At 38.2% G+C, this 18,143-nt stretch overlaps 1 protein-coding gene across 9 annotated transcripts in view; it reads right to left on the bottom strand.

Annotated features, from left to right (window-relative positions):
• Positions 1 to 16,000, bottom strand: part of LOC135216011 (5-phosphohydroxy-L-lysine phospho-lyase-like) — a 117,283-nt gene extending 101,283 nt beyond the window's left edge. For 2 of the 9 annotated variants that reach the window (XM_064250938.1, XM_064250939.1), the window contains exons 1-2: positions 15,732 to 15,876; positions 1,276 to 1,749 (exon numbers count right to left, since the gene is read on the bottom strand). In XM_064250938.1, coding sequence (XP_064107008.1) covers positions 1,276 to 1,370 — 95 coding nt within the window. In that variant the 5' untranslated portion in view covers positions 1,371 to 1,749; positions 15,732 to 15,876. Of the gene's footprint in view, positions 1 to 1,275; positions 1,750 to 15,731 lie in introns of all 9 variants that reach the window. The other 7 variants (XM_064250933.1, XM_064250936.1, XM_064250934.1 and 4 more) reach the window with 7 other exon arrangements.
• Positions 16,001 to 18,143: the final 2,143 nt, after the last annotated feature.

Raw genomic sequence — 18,143 nt, 5'->3', positions numbered from 1 at the left:
ATTTTATGAATTTCAGTCCTGGAACAGAATACCAGCAATTACTTTGCTATATCACACATCTCTCAATCATAAGTGGCAAAAGCTACTGGGAGGTGAACACCCATGGATGTTACATGACGTGAGCTCAAAAACTCTGTAGCCATCTATGAGAACCTAATCATGTAGCTAGCAGCCTCATTCTAAACACCAATGCGTAAATTGTAAGTCTGGGATAAGTCACAAAATATCAAGAGAGAATGCTGGCAGGGGCTGCACAAAATGTGATACCAACGGCGAGTTCCACAGTATGAGTGTGAACCTGTCACAAGTGTATCTAGATACACTTGCTGCCAGCTTGCTTCCAAATTACCCAAAGAAATGTTTCGACATACTGTTGCTCAGAGCATTACCGTAACCAAATATTAGGGAATAAACTTCCTCTACACTCACTCACATCTGAAGGAAAAGTAAACCTCACTCACATCTGAAGGAAAAGTAAACCTCACTCACATCTGAAGGAAAAGTAAACCTCACTCACTTACAACTGAAGGAAAAGTAAACCTCACTCAGTCAATTACCCAGATGTTGTGACGCCAGATTTAATAGATACAATCAATCAATCACTTACATTTGAAGGAAAAGCAAATCTCAGTACCTGTTGCACATTTGGCAATGAAAGATACGATTTAGCTATTTAAATGAACGCTTCGCATACCAGCCTCTGGGTACGAACACAAGTAAGCAGGCACAAGCACACACACAAGTTTACGTGTGTACATTTATACACACATGCACCTTGCCAGGTTGATCTCGTAACTGGTGAATTAAGAACGAACTCAGAGCATAAGGCACAAGGTACACTTATTAAGTAAAAGCAAAAACATTCCTCTGGAGTCATTACAGGAAAAACCAAGAAACATCACTTCCAAAGCTGAACACTTCTTATGAAAGTTAGAGAGAGAGAGAGAGAGAGAGAGAGAGAGAGAGAGAGAGAGTACATTTAGCCCACAACATACCAGATTCTGAGCGGCAGAGACCACATTCAGCCCAACACAGACCACATTTTGATTCATTCATGAACTTCATCTTGCGTGCAATATGAATTTAGAATCACACACAAACTAAAATTCAAAGAGCTATTATTGGAAAACTTTTATAAGCCATCAATTCACATTCGCCCACATACGAATCTGACACAAGGAGGGAGGGGGTTACCATAGACCCAAGTAACGCATACAAGTGGGAATACTGCACAAAAACATTGGTGATATTTAAGGTAATCCATGCCATGCTTACCTCCTCTTCCTGACGGCATCCGCAGGTTTTTGCGATTTGCACATCTCCATGATTTTTGGATAGATCCCATTGTAGTCTGTGACCGTTTTCATCATAACATTATCAATTTTCGTCGCAAAGCTAATATTCAAAAGTTACTCCTTTGTCTTCTTTATCTGCTCTCCGTTGTTTTTGGCTAGACTGACATCATACGTTACTGGTTCCATCAGACTACTAAGAGCTTGCCACCATGTTATTCACGCGTGATTGGTCCTTGTTCAGTGATGCAATATTTTCAAAATTCCTTTGTGTCGAGTGTTCCTAGAATCCGAGGTTTGCACGTGATTCTTCACTCAACATTACAGACCGACTGTCTTAAATATTCTTTGTCAGTGTCTTTAATTTCCTTCCTAAATTGCAACTTGATACAGCCATGTGTAAAAGTTCATTTTCCACTCTTGCCCAGCTTACAAACCCACTGCATTGATTAATCAACTGAAATAAAAGATAAAGACGATGAGAAAGCTAAACTTTCACATAGAGGAAAAAGAATGTGAAATTAGACAAGGACGAGGATGAGAAGTTTCGGATTAAAGGAAAAAGCTGTATGTGATCTACACGAACCTAAGAAAAGTTTACGGTAGAAATAATAAATTAAAATTTTTAGTCTTTTGCTAGCCTCAGCAGTTTCTCTTTACTATTATTAATCACATGTGCATCATCTGCATAGATTACCCGCTCCAGACTGTATCCCGATTCCATCTGTCCCATAGCTTTCAAAAGATACCATAAAGCTCAGGTGATCATAAACCTTCCATGTCTACACAAAACTAGTTACCCCGTTACCTCTTCGTACTAAAAATTTTTTTTCTTTACTATCTGTAAACTACCTTCCAATCCATATTCCCTCAATAACCTCCACAATATACTTTTTATAATATTGATATACATACGTGTCAGGGTATCTGTTTTTGCGTGAGAGAACTTTCACGTAAACATGATACCAGATTATTCCCAAGTCATGATGAGCGATAATGCCCCATGCACAGGTTATCATAAACTATTACGCGTGAAACTAAGTCATCCAGAATACATGACTTAATGTATGTATGTATGTGTATCTATATATATATATATATATATATATATATATATATATATATATATATATAGAATCCATGCGCTTTTCCTCTTGAAAGAACGTCCCAGAGGGTACTACCCACCCCGATTGTAGCAAGTATCTTCCAATTATCCATCCAAGGTTGCACAACTTTGCTAATCACTCGAAAAAAACGAGATATTAAAACAAGAAGCAATAATAATTATGATATATCAATAATTACCCATGACAGTAAGGGATAAACTATTTTTTTTTCTTTTATACAGGGAAGAAGATTGAGAATACTTTCCTCCAACGAAATTATATACAAAAATAATTACCTAACAGGTATAAAAAGGAATAATTACTTTGATCTTACGGAAATTAGTTTTAGCTACTAAAAGTGAGGGGTGGAAAATGACTTCAGTGGAGAAATGAATTGGGAATAATTTGCTTAAGAAAAAATGGAGGCCTAAATAAGTAAATAAAGAAACCATTAACCAGAGGAAATAGACATTTTTTTTACCAAGGGCTAAAAAAATTGATTTACACATAAGATACAATCAAGAAACTATTTACAGAGAGTGGGAAGAGATGAAAGTTAGCCAGAATAATAAACAGCATAATAATGTAACTCCAATTTTTGTACTTTTCCTAATTACATCATTTTATCTTACGTGGTGCCGTTAATGCATAGTTTAATATATTAAAGTGGAGGGAGACAAAACTTGGTTTACTGCAATGCGTCCAAAACAAATGTCCTTTCCTACCTCTTTATCTAACTCCTAAATTCCCAATAATGTTTAGAACTTACAAAGTGACCCCCATCGAATCTCTCACCGTTTTGCAGTTAGAAAGTAAACAGCGTCCAAGTCTTATACGAACCACGTCACGGCCTAACGAAATCTGTCTCTGAGAAGCTACAGTTGTGCTCTTAGTGTCATGCGTATTTCCGTCTATGGAAGCAATTCATACTTTTGTGGAATTGATGTGTTCCTGCATGGAGCACTGTTCTCGTTATTGGAGGCTCTTTTTCTTCTCTGCAGACGTTACTCAGGACTGTTTTCTCGAGGCTATCTTCACTGCGCGCCGCCTTCAAATTTCTAGGCGGTATTCATTCGACACGTGTGGCTACGCATTGCCTCTGATACCTTGTGAAGGTGAACACGGATGCGAACCGGTTTGTATCCCCATACCAGTCGTTTCTACAACAGCAAACCACCTTATCTTCGTTTGTAACGTATTTCCTGCATTGTCACATTTGCTTTATACAGACATATATATAGGTTCATCGTCACAAACTTTTTAAACTTGCAATTGACCGACCAATGTTTGAGAAACCTAGGACATCTTGGTTCCTTCACTAAGCATGCAAACAAGCAAACATACAAACAAAAAAAAGGACACGCTTTGAACTGAAAGAAACGATACACTTTCCTATGATGCCCACACGATCCAATCAGCAAGTTTGCAGAAACAAACCCACATAACAGACCGCGCTTGCAAGTATGTCAATTGGGAAATAAAAAAATGTAAGCAGAGTTATGAAAGCCGTGAACAATGAACAGCGTTGGCAGCACGTAAACAACACTTAGGCTTGGGTAACATGACACAAAGTTATGGAAATTGTGCGTCACCGTGTACTGTTGGTGCAAAGGTGCATAGTCCAGCTTCGGTGTCGGGGAGATTAAGAGGAATTATTATATAACGTGTCACTGGGGCCGGACCCTGCCAGTCTGGTTTTCGACGGATGAATTGACTAGTGCGATTATCAGACTGGGTTTTACGTAAGTCCTCAGTACAAACCTAAATTGGAAACAGGCGATTTATCTTGAGATCAGTTATGAAAATCCTTTGCTTCAATGATTACTGTTACAAACTGTAGTCTCGTCAGAAAAAAATATTAACATTGATGATTAACTTTATTGGATTACAAAATGATTTTGTACGGCAAACGAAAATGAGCAATAGGCGCGGATCAACATATGATTGGATATAATTCGTTTTGCTTTACTGATGTCACGGATCACTCTCGCTCTCTCATCGGTGACATCAGCAAAGGAAAACGCATTAGTTGCCTTCTGCAGATAGAGTTTTCTTGTAAAGAAAGTACAAGTAAATCACCCCGATATTTCTGCAAAAATACTATTTACTTCAAAATGTCATGGTTTGCAAGCTAGAGTATAGGTGGCTTATCTTTTATATTTTCGATGGAAATTTTTCACATATGCAAAAACTACGCAATGATGTGCCTTTTTGGTGGAGCAGCATCGGGCCAGTTTCCAATTAACTACCAGCCATTCGCCACCCTTCAGTGACCTCTACGGGTGTTTGCAAGTTCATAGTTCTGCTCTTACGCAAAGCCCTGGAATCTATATTATACCTGCTTCTACGAACCATTATGCCTGTAAGAAACCATCAGCTACATCCAAGGCAACTAGATTGATTCTAGATGATCTTCGTAAATCAAGGGCTGCTGTAGATGACCCGCAGCAGAATTATGGTTTACATTTCTAACGAGTTCTTCCTGAAGGTGGCATCCTGGGGCCCGCGGTGTTATTGACCCTTGGCTGTTGGCCTTTAAAAAGATAATACAGCGAAATTCTAGAGTCGAGGAGACTGGGAAGTATAAAAACTTTGCATTAATTCGTTTCAGTACTATGACAAACGTGATGTTATCTTTTCTGAGGAGATATACCAACATAAAAATGGCACATCATCCAATAAGGAACCAGGTAATGATAGCTTATGTTAAAAGACTACGTACACATTTTTGGAACTCGTTTTACCACTGTTATCTAGGAAATCAATCCACAGACTTTTTTTTCTCTTTTCTCACAGAAACAATTGGAGTAGTGACATGGACAAGAACTTGAAATCAGTGACGAATCTCTTTGTTCTAAAAACGTATTGGTGGTTGGCTAACGGGTTATTACCCATAACAAAGACGCCAATACAAGAAACAAAAATACTGTCATTGTAGCAACTTCGAAACCTCTGGGAAGTGAAATTACCACACCAGCACATCATGACGTATGTACATAATAATATTCCAGTTATTACGATAACCTAGTACCAATTTAGCAAGAACTACTATGTTCTGAGAAAACTAGGTAAACCTATATATCATTTTAAATTAACGAAACCTAATGGTTCAATTGGAAATTAGATTGATTAATCTACGTGCGATTAACGCTGCAAATAAAAAGAATTCAACCTTCTGCGCCCTGCAGTTTATAACTCCTTCAGATCTCGAAGGATGCCCATCTCAAGAAACATCCTGGGCCAACTTATCCACTCACTTATGGCTGTCACGAGATTCGCAGTAAATTTTACTTTCTTATGCGGCCACGCTAACGTCAACGACAGGAATCAGGCGACATGGCAGAAGTGCCTATTCCTCCTCAATCATCCATTTCAATTACGATTTCTCAAATTACACTTCATTATCTTTAACTGCCTTTTATTATTCTATCGACGTATCCAATAAAATGGGTGCACTTTTACCTCTACGCTCTTTGGAGAGAGAGAGAGAGAGAGAGAGAGAGAGAGAGAGAGAGAGAGAGAGAGAGAGAGAGAGAGAAACTTCGTACTCTGTAACCCAAAATATCAATTATCTAAGCGTACCCTGTCCCCCAAAGGAACAAACATGCGCCAACTATATACACGTGCCGCACTGTTATGTCATACTGACCTTTCCTGGTGCGAACTTAAATCTGACATTTATACTCATCCTTCGTGCAATGCCTATGTACTCCAATCTGACATACAAGGATTCATAAACGATATCTATTTTATATAATCGACATTTATATAAAAGCAGTCATGATTTCGTTTGTATTTGAATGAATGCGTGAAAAAGTACAAAGCTGGTATGTTTGTTTGTATGGTGTTTTTACGTTGCATGGAACCAGTGGTTATTCAGCAACGGGACCAACGGCTCTACGTGACTTGCGAACCAAGTCGAGAGTGAACTTCTATCACCAGAAATACACATCTCTCATTCCACAGTGGAACGCCCGAGAATCGAACTCGCAGCCACCGAGGTGGTACACCAACACCATACAAACCATGCCACTGAGGCGCTGCAAAGCTGGTATGATACGGGAGAATGGGACATAATGGATGGGTAAAAATTTACCTATAATCAGCAACATCTTGGACCCACAATCCCCACCCACCCCAGCAAAAAAAAAAAGAAAAAAAAATTAGTGAGAGATCTTTTAAATGGAAAGGGCCTCCTTAATCTGTAAAGGCAGTGTGCGCGCGCATGCGGCGCAGCCTTTACACATTTAATACGATGTTTAACAAGTGGGAAAGGCCAATACAGGGGTTCTCAACAGGGGGCTATCAATACCCCTTGTTGGTATGAGAACCACATGCTGGGGGTATGGGACTTGGTCTCTGGTTATTTGTATATATTTGATTTTAAAGTGTCAATGTACACATGGGTACATTTCGTAAATAAAAGAATGCTTTTGATTTTCTTGTGTTCTATTCTTAGCTGTCCATACCTAAAGTATGTATTAAACAAAGTATATTAAGTTATAATGTCGACAAATAGGACTAAAGCAAAGGGGGTATAGAACCATATTTGGCAATCCATTGGGGGGTTCTGGATTCATCAAAGGGTTAAGAACCTCTGGGCTAATACAGCGCTGAAGGCTGCATTTGAATCAATTCTTTATATAAATACATAGATGCATTTATATAATTTACGATGTAACACCCCGATTTTTCCTTAAATGTTTGACTGAAATGTCATGGATTTCATCATTCTCAGAAATAACGCTTTCAATGCATGACGTCAAGTTCACTGAAACCAGATTCTTCAGGTTTAGGTTGCCTCTCTCTCTCTCCCAACACACACACATGAGAACCAGATATTGGAAGTATCGATCAGACTCATACATAATAACACGACGAGCAAACGTGGTTTTAAGCGAACCTAAATATAAAGACATCCAAATATACGACTCCAACGAACCAAACCCGCCACGTTGCAAAGTTTAACCTAGAAAACAACGGTATTGTGAACGGAAGTCGTGTTGGATACGTTCCACAACTCAAGTCTGCCTCACAACCAAGGCATCAAATGACCGAAACCACTACCGCTCTCCTTCAGGTTAAATTGACTCGACGTTTCTTAATTAACTTCAGAGACAAAAGCCCTTTAGAATGTGATGAATGACCGCGCGATTGGAACGAACAATTGTTGTCGATGTTACTATATATTGATGACAGACTGCTTAAGTCACCATGGCGCTTACGTAAGCGAAGCTGCTTCCACTCTTCATCGTTGTGACGTCATCAGTGTCTCTATCGGAGATAGAGCACTGGCTTCTGTTCAAGACTAAATTCCCGGACAGAAGGAAAATCAATTCGTTCTTTGTACGGCTTTCAAATAGACGTGAAACACGTCGTGAATTACTAGTGAAATACGTATTGCTGTAAAAGTTGGCAACCTGTGCTGAATTCTCGAAAGAAACTAAGTAATTTTGAGTGATACTAGTTTATGTCTAATGTCAGCGACTTTTTGCAGACTCACCACTATAAGAAAAAAGACAATGAGTGAGGAAATTGGAGATGAAAAGGTTGAATCAAACCGGAGAGGATGGATCACCTCGCCATACATTTCATAAATGTTAGTGTAATATTATATATATATATTATTATATGTATATGTATAATATATATATTATATAATATATATAGATATATATATTATATATATATATATATATGAGCGAGAGAGAGAGAGAGAGAGAGAGAGAGAGAAAGAACTACGAAGCAAAGACGTTGCGGCAGGGGAGACGGGACTTCCCCAAGATGACTTAAAATATCATAATTATACATCTACTAATATATATTTAGGCTGTAAAAAAATCCACTCCCAAAAATTGTTATAGCGGAATACATACATATGAATCCTCATTTCAAGGCGTTTACATTTTTCTTGAACACTGGAATTAAACAAACATCAAAATATAAGGCAAGGTTTATAACACATTATTGGATTATGGTACAGAGAGAAGCCGAAATGAGCAAGGTGCAGTTACTGAGGGAGATATTTCTACAGAAGGTGAAAAGTGATGGAAGAGGTAAACACTTTCCCTAGGAAAAGAGCAACAGCTGAGTTCCAGTTATTTCATAGCAAAACCTCTTCATGCGTAAGGTCTTGTGTGAGCTTCTGAGCGAATCTACTGACTATACTCGTTTTTTTCCATCTGTCCATCCGCCTGTGGTGTTTTTGTATTGTAACACTGCGTCCCGGGCTTTAAATAGTTACGGTATGTGTAAGTTTTAGGTAAATAAAAGGATATCTGGGTGTACATTTGCAACTGTAGTTTTAATAATTTACTGTATGCGAAGTACACCGTTAATATTCGAAATAGGATATTATTATTGTTGAATGTATGCTGAATGTAACTATCTAAAGCCCGGGAGGCAGTGTTACCATACGGAAACACCACAGGCGGAAAAAAACAGAGTATAATTAATCTTTACGTATTAGGAATATCCATACTGGAGGATGCTTGAATGATATTTCGACAAGCTGTTCATGTGTCGTCAGTTCTCTTCTCCAAGTAATAGTATCACAGCTTGGATCTGGCCTTTTCATTCTTCGTCTCAAGGGATAACAAGGAAAAGGTTTTAAAAAATTAAGATATGCAAACTCGACATATCAAGCTGCGATACCAAAAAAAAAAAAAAAAAAAAAAAAAGCTGCAGCAGTTGTTCTCAGATTGAAAACTAAGCATAGAGTAAACACTGAACGCTTATGACTGCTGGAAAGTCAATGGGGTTAAGTGGAAATCCTGATGTGTTGAAATGACTCTGAATATGGAGGACAGAGGAGAAGCAACGGTTGATTCGTATACAGAAGCCAATTGAAGGGGTGACGGTGGAATAAGAGAAAAGGATTGAATTGATAGAATTGAATATAGAATTTAAGCCAAAGGCTTAAGAGGTCATTCAGTGCTGAAACAGAAATTGACACTGAAGGTTTGAAAGGTGTAATAGGAGGAAAACCTCGCAGCTGCACTATGAATCAATTATTAGGGGAGGGTTGAAAGTAAAATGGAAGAAAAAGAATATGAAAGAGGGTACAGTAAAACGAGCGAAAAAAGTTGCAGCTAGGGGACGATGACGCGCTGCAAAGAACATTTAGTATTGCCTGAAGTATACCGCATGAGGTGCACTGACGACACTACCTCCCTACGGGATAAGAGGACAGGAATTACAGAATATATGAAGCAAGAAAGATACTACGAATGTCTATGAAGACTAAGGTGGGAATACATGAAAGAACTGTTGAGCCAACACTCCTTGATGGCAAGAAAGTTTGGATGTTGAATGTGAATGAAAAAATCAAGTGCAAGAAGAATTGAACACTGGAGGTAAGCAGAAGTGGTCAAAAGGTGAAGGTATACATGCAAGGACGGATCGGTGTTTTGAAATAGTTTAATCACAATAGAATATGATAGGTTGATGAAGAGTATATAGCTCGTTAGTGTTTTTTCTTTTGAACAAACACCCTGTTGAGGGAATGGAATGGCATCGTCAACAAGGCTGTGTGCTTGTAACTCACAGTATCTTGAATGGAGTTCAAACCACTTCAGGTCTGAAATATAATCGCCCACTTTAATTGCAGTTATATGTACCACGTGAAAAAACAGATTTTTTAAAAGTAATTTCCATTTCCCCCTAATATAAAGGACCGCTCCTTTTATAAGGAATATTCCTCAACTGTAATACGCTTTCTACTTGAAACATACAACTAGGTGTTATATAATTATATACTAGGTTTGATTCAATCAGTGAATTATCCTGTCGGCTTGTTTTAGAAATTCCATCTTCACTAAAACACATACCAGTATACTTCTGTACATACTGTCTATTATTTGCGCCACGTATGTGTAAAAGACGTTTCCGAGATATCTATCTATACTAATATAAACGGCAACTGAGATAAAACAGGCAATTAAAATACGATAATCAAATTCGAACTCAAGTGATTTGAATTGTATTCGATATGCTAGGACCTACAACCATACCTTCTGAATATATTTTTAATAGCCACAATGCATTCTTTAACTTCCCAAGTTCTTCGCGCTTTTTTTAATACGCTTGTCACCACTAGGCCTTATCCAAATTCAAAGAAATACGAAGAAATTATGTTGTCCGGTAGCGGGAAACGAACCCGAGAAACCATAATCACAAGGAGGTCACGTTGCCGACCTGACCACGAGAAGGATAACAGCCAATTGCCTCTCGTACATACATACATATACCTATCGTTTTCGGATATATCTATTAGAGCTGTTTAAGTTTGTGTGTTTATAATATATATATATATTATAATATATATAGATATAGTACACAAATACATTGAATGCGTAGAAAAGATACCGAAATTAATCTAAAATATTTCTAATCACATAAATTAAGGCAGATGTGGCTACAAATTGCAAGATTCCAGCCACTCGCAAAGCCCGGATCGTCAACACCCAAACAATGTCAGAATTACCTTTCCAACATTAAAATATTAAAGTATTGCAATGAAAGTTCCCTGGTGGTACTGGACAATGTGCGAAGGTCGGTGGCTGAATATGCATGTTCACTACCTCGAGAAACACGGCGTGATTGGAGATGGAAGTGGCAGTTCACGAGATGAAAAAGTAAGAAATTTTATGGCAATCACTGCTGTGGAAAAGGTAACTATCACTTCAACATTTTCCTAACGGAGATACGGATGTCAGGAGAACATTGGACAACACAATAAGATGGCAAAAACGAAAACAAGCGGCAAGATATCCTGTTTTTTATGAACTCATTTAGAAAGTGACCCCAATGGTTTCAACTCTATATGTATTCACCTTTGCGGCGTGTTTAGTACAAGCCCGTTGGAGGTTACCGTAAAAATATAAACAAAAAATATAAACATCTTAAAGATAATGTCTCCCAAGAAATATCAGTCCTAGATAACGACCTCCGAAAAGCTTTGGGGGTCACTATCTAGGAAAGATCCGTTTTTTAATGTGACGAAAAATGTCGCTCTCTCTCTCACCAATTTCGAGCGCTGCAATAACATCAGCACTCTCAGATCTAAGATAACTTCAAGAGTCGTCAACATCAACTTGCTGCTACCAGTTAGTTACGTAAGCTTGAGGTTTACTGTAAGGATATGACTTCCATCAGTCAAGGCAAAAAATTTGCAAGTAAATGACATTAAAAATTATTTGAAGTCTAGGCATCCTATCGACAATAAAGTGTCTTGGGTGAAACCTGTTTATCTAAAGGGAAAAACCTGCAAAGATTGCCTATAAAATATAGAGTTGCGTACTGTGTATACGGACTTTAAAATCGAACTCCTTGTCACCCATCCACACACACGCTTTCATCTCGGTAACAAACAGTTAACCAACTTGTCTGATACTGCAAAGTCCTTATTATACAAGTACTTCGGACACTTACCTATAGGCATACAAAGCAATGCAAGACTAGACAATGGCCTCTAGTTTTTACAATCGCCATACAGGCAACTATCACCCCCATTGTTACCGACATGAAATTAACATGATGTACTGAACTCAATAAAATGTCTCTAGGGAATCTTCCTGATATATATATAATATATATATATATATATATATATATATATATATATAACATATAAACATATAATGTATACAATAATTATAGGTTCTATATGATTTCCACAATGGTCCCTCAATGAAAACCTGGTTAGAAAGACAGGCATCATGAAGATTAATTCAACTGGGTACGGTTCACTCTGAACTACTACTCTTCAAATTGACCAGATTTGTTCCTTTTGTCGGTCAACAGTATTCCCGCATTACGAGGGAAAGTATAAATATTAGGCTTGATAGATGGTAAGCAGGATGCTTTTAATACAGGTCACCAAAATCTGTGGAGGAAAAATCAGACCGCTGATTTCATCCTAGACCTCCCTTGCCGAGACAAATCCAACACTACGTCAGTCCTATGTATTCATATCACCACGGATAACGAATTCCTAGTTTTGGGTTTGCTCCATATACACAATGCAGTACTATTTCCTGTTTTTTGTACATATAAAACTTGTCAGTCATACTCACAATTCGAGTGATAAAGGGAAAACACTTTTCTGCAGATCACTGTAATGGCATAACCTGCACTTGTGCAATGATGTGGAATGAGGAAAAATATCTGACCCCTGTAACGGAGAGTAACAAACTACCTGTATTTTAGATCCTTCTAGAATCACGGCTTTTACAAAGAAGCTAATCAGAACTCAATAAACTATGTCCCCCTGTTTGAATTCAAGCGTCACAACAATAATGGAAAACATCTAAATCATGAGATAATAAATTTCGAAGAGTCAGTTATAAAAAAATATGAAAAAATTTAAGGCCAATTTCTCAAGTCATGCAATTAATACTAACAATATCCACCAACAATTTTAACTCTAATTATCTAAACATCAGGTACATCGACAAGAATAGTGAAGATACAGTTTTCTTAAATCTTCGGATACATATTGCTCAATAATGCCACACCTGGCAACTCTAGAAAGGGTGCAGCGCTTCAAAACCATAGCGTTTGATGCTTTCTAGATTTCCATTAACTTTACACCATTCAGATTCAGTAGAAGTCCTATAATCATTTATACTTGAATGTAGTAACAGGCTCTATATTATTCGTTAATGTTGGTTCGGTAAAGTCAGTTCAGAGTAGAATATCGATCAGCCTTTTTATAAACCTAGTGAGAAACCTTAAGGTGGGTACACACGTGAGAGCCGAACCTTGTATGCGTAACCGAGTTACGCATATACCTACGGTTACAAGGTGTCAAAATGTAGAGGACGAACCGTAACCACGTTAAGCACGTAACTTCATTTCAATCCACTGCGATCACCAGTCTGTCTCTGTCCGGGTTGTTTACCGACGATGGCCACCATGCAAGTAGCAGCTGCCGCGTACATTTATACACATTATTTAACGAAGATGAAGCGAAATAAAAGAAGATGGTGGCAATCAAGGTTATATACTAGAAGGGTAGAATACAGTGGTCGGGAATTACTCGCTGACTTGAGATTCCAAGAAGTTTCTGGCCACAGTGAAGTCTTTTCTTCGTAATAGCTAATAAATTGAAGGACCTCTTCGTCACTTCAATCAGCCATGGTAGACATATACGTACTGACTGACCAAAACAAGGGACTCTACTATGGACGGTCTTGTTCATAGTCGGTGTTAACAAGTTCACCAACCTCTGTTGTTACGCGTGTCATACAGGTCCCGTCCACACATGGCGTAACGTTCAACGAGACCTCCCTTTGATGCGGGGCCCAAAAACCGACAATTGGCGGGACGGAGGGCGAACGGAGCCTCGAACCTCGCGGGTTCGGGGTTCGGGTTCGAGGAACCGTCCACACTTGCGTTTTTGTTACAAGAATCGGTTACAATACAAGGTTCGGTTCGCACGTGTGTACCCACCTTTACTCATAAGTAATGTTTGACACTAAACTAATGTGCAATTTTTGCGTAATTGAAGACAGGTCTTATAAAACGAGAGAAAATGTTTTAAAATTTGGGCAGTATTCTGAGAGAGAGAGAGAGAGAGAGAGAGCATAGGCCTATCTATGGACATTTAATACTTACTTTGAGAGATTGAGTGATATTATTTCAAATGTTTCAAAAGAGTCGGTGCACAGATACCTGGGAAACAGGGTGACATAACTGCCAAGATCGTACTGCACTATGCTAGATAAAATTTGAATGACCATAGTATTCAAGTTAATTCTGTAAGAAATTCATACCATAATCTTGATTTCATTCGACAGTTGCCGTAACATTCAATGATTGTAAAAAGACTGAAAATTTCAAACGCAGGCTGCTGTCATTCTTGCTCTCTTGATATAGTCTGTACTTTTGATCGGTTTTCATTCTCGAATCATTCACGAAAATAGCTGTTAAGTAAAAAATTTTATTACCACAAATAACTCAATATGTATTGAACAGGCATTTAAAGTTTTGTATCGTGCAAAAAATGCTGATGTGATAGATACCTTTCAGCTTCGCTGCAAAGTAATGCAGTCGTGTAGGTTAACTACGAACTGCTTTGTAATGGGAGCATGGCCAGAAAATCTTTGAGCTGACTTGCTACTTTAACCTTGATAAAGATTTATTTTTGAAGACAGTAGCTTTGTCAAGAGCAACTAGCCCTCGATCCATGTCAACGTCAAAGTAATCAAAGTGTGAAATCCATAGGCCAGTAGGATATCAATTAATGTTTTGACCTATTCTTTCCCGCAAACTGCTTTCATCTCGGTACCAAAAGTTAACCAGCTTGTCTAATACTGCAATTTATATAATATAATCACTACAGTCGCCTACATACTTTTCACCAGTGATTGAGGCTGACATAGTGTCAGCTGAAATATAAGATTAACTTGCAGAGAACGCTGTTATATTACAGTAAATAAACATGCTATATATATATATATATATATATATATATATATATATAATGTCACTGGCGAATTTGTAATTATTTAAATATAACAATAAATGTACCTCACAATACGCGTTATAAAATCGAAATATAATGACTGAAGTTCCACGTAGGTCTTGATGTCAAGAAAAAAAATAAAAGAAAAGACATGGAAGGCTACTAAAAAACGAACGTAAGTATGTAATACTGCAAACTTGTTCCCTCTCTGGTCCTCTCTCTCTCTATATAACTACAATCATCAGGAAAAATCATATGAAATAATAAAAAAATACCCACATTTTTAAAAAATCATGCACATAGGTCATGGAACATCATTGAGTGCATTCCTTTTGAATCTCACTGAATATAACTTATGTTAGTATGCAACCACTAAAATTCAACAAAATCACGTAATATAAATGTCATGGAAGAGGATAAAAAGATTCTCGTGAAAAGGTGAAGCTGCTGGCTCCTTTCGTTAGTAACAATGCCCTCCCCCCGACACCCCCGCCCCCAACTATACTCATCTCGATTTCGTCAGTTTACTAAGCTGGCTGTCTGTGATCGCGAACACGCACATCGCGAAATTTTTCTCAAAAGAGCTGGTAAATGTGTTGCCTCATCCTCCAAGCTCAAAAGCCCAAGAACTGCAAATTTACAATAGGCTAGAAATCAACTAAGGCACTAAAGACTTTTAAGGATATGTTACAAGTCGTTTCCCCTCTTACTGTGAGAGGCTATGGCAGATATTTCTTATGGGTACAATGCATCTTCGTCTACGGTAAATGACAACTTTCTACCACTTTAAATCACCCGCCGTCTATCACTTAGGAGCAAAGAGTCACAATTTTCGGCCTCTGGTGTAGTCTCTAGGCTACTTACACTGAAAATATTCCCTCTTCACAGCACACACATTACCGCGAGGCACGAAATAATGGTGCTTCCACTGTTCCACACCGCGATCATCCGTAGTAATAATGTAATTAAGCAACATTTAACATCACAAACTGTCTGGCAATGACGACAGAGACGGGTCTTGCATCGCACTGCCAGCCGACTACAAACAAACCAAACACGACTATCGATGCCACCCCTCTCACTCTCTCTCTAGTTTCTTCCCAAGTCTCCCCGAATCCCTTCCCTTCCCTTCGTGGACGAACATTCAAGGTAATGTAACGTTTCGTACGCATGTCAGATTATTTCTTCTTTTTTATTTACCTTTTATTACATTTTTCATTTGTTATCGCATGCTGTCATTGTCAATTTGGCCTCTTCTGGAGTACGTATTGTTTTTATCGTACGGTCATACCTGCCATTTTAGATTTTAACACATGAGGTTCGTTATGCGGCCGCCAACGTCGCATTCCTGGCCGCTACATACACGTGCAAGTAACTACTAACAAATAAGTGGAAAATTTACAGCCAGTCCGTGTATTTATTTCGTTGTGGTGTTACAATATGCATAAAATTGCCATTCGCCATGCTCCGAAATACTCAATCAACCATACACAATCTCAAAAATTCAAAGAAAAGACATCAGGAACGTTAATTTAAAGGGGCACGACCACCAAACGAACGACCGATGCGTAGCTCTAAAATCGCGTGATATGCACGTCACGTGCGCTCGAGCCCTGGCTCGAACAAGCTGTGATTTATCGAAAAGGACCGAGATCACGCCGATATTTTAAGTAGGGTTACAGGTGGGGGAAAAGGGTATTTTAGCTCAGGAGGTGTTTTTTTTTCTTTTCTCTCTGACGCATTCCGCAGATGCTCGATAAGGATAAGATTTATATACTGTTACTGTTACTCCGTGAGTGCTGATGATCCACCGCCGGCAATGGTCGTAAATCTTAGTTCGCAATGGATAATGGATGTCTTCTTTTCTTGATTGGCATGGGATCGAAAAGGATATGGTCCTTGCCCTAAGGAAAAACTAAACTTTCTTCGCCACAACACGGTTACGTTCAGCGATTAATGCATAAATGATAGTGTTTACTGTTGTTAACCAATATCAAATGTCAATAATTGAGGACTTTCATTGCACATTTGCTTTTATTAAATCAGCGATGTTTTTTTGTTAAATGATTGAGGAAAACCCTGTCAAATAAGTCACTGATATATATATATATATATATATATATATATTATATATATATATATATATTAGATAGATAGATAGCTAACATTTACCTGTTAAAATTGGAAGGGGATGATTCTAGAGAAAATACAACACTGTGATCCTTGCCACATTCATACTTCAGCTACTAATCAGGTATGAATATCTTCTTCAGCATAAAACTACCACAGCATCACCCCAGAGCCAAGGCTAATTTGGAGGCAGGGCCAAGCAGTGTGAAAGGCAGCACGTCGCCAACCTGTGCAACCTTAGCAGTAACAGACAAAGCAACAAGCAATGCCCTTTCCACTCTTCTGGCGGAGGTTTATAGTTTCTAAGGGGATATCAGACTCCTTTTGGTTTTCTCGAACTTCAGGCACTTTGCAATAAAATGAAGATAATGAACTAACAGAAAATTGTTCAAGAGTTAGAACCTCTTGAGAAGCAATCACTTCACCAATTTTAACTTTAACATTCCTTAGTACGCTTCATTTTCACATCCACTCGGCTTTTATAGCAAAAATAAATAGATTCCAGCGACACCCTGTTATATAAGCAGGACTGTAAAAATACAATTTTTATTTTCCAAAAATAAATAACGAAAGATAATTCAAATCTGACTTTGGAATTGATTCACAGAACACTGAAGTTACAGGAAAATGTGTAAGTAATTAATAACGCGAGGAAGAATGGATAGAACTTTGCATCAACGAATGAAATTCGATCTACCAAACTGTTACACGGAGCAACAATGAAGCAAAACACAAAACAAGTAAAGGAAATGTATCAATCACGCTAGGCATCAAAGGCAACACACGGAACAGAAGAAACAGATAGAATTGCACATCCGTTTGAAATTATATAAACATGAAACACCAACTGCATAGAGAAACAGTCACAGATGAAAAAAAGTGCTCATAGATAACTTGCATATATACTTACTACATATTTGAAGTATAATGTACTAATGCATCTTCGGTGAAACAGCAAACATCGTTAAATAACCTTTCGGGTTGAGTTTGTTTCCCAGAAAACCGCAGGAATCAACTTGTTAACTCGGCAGTGTACCGGAAGCGCCTCAACAATCTTCTTCCCAGCTTTAGTCCATTTTTATATGGGGTCGCCGTTGTGAATGAGTCGTCTCTATCGATTTCTGTCCGTGCATCGTTCTCGTTAAT

The sequence above is a fragment of the Macrobrachium nipponense genome, chromosome 6, assembly GCF_015104395.2.
Source record: "Macrobrachium nipponense isolate FS-2020 chromosome 6, ASM1510439v2, whole genome shotgun sequence".
Classification (NCBI taxonomy): domain Eukaryota; kingdom Metazoa; phylum Arthropoda; class Malacostraca; order Decapoda; family Palaemonidae; genus Macrobrachium; species Macrobrachium nipponense.
The sequence above is the reverse complement of the archived record's forward strand: the minus strand, read 5'-3'. Positions and strand labels throughout refer to the sequence as shown.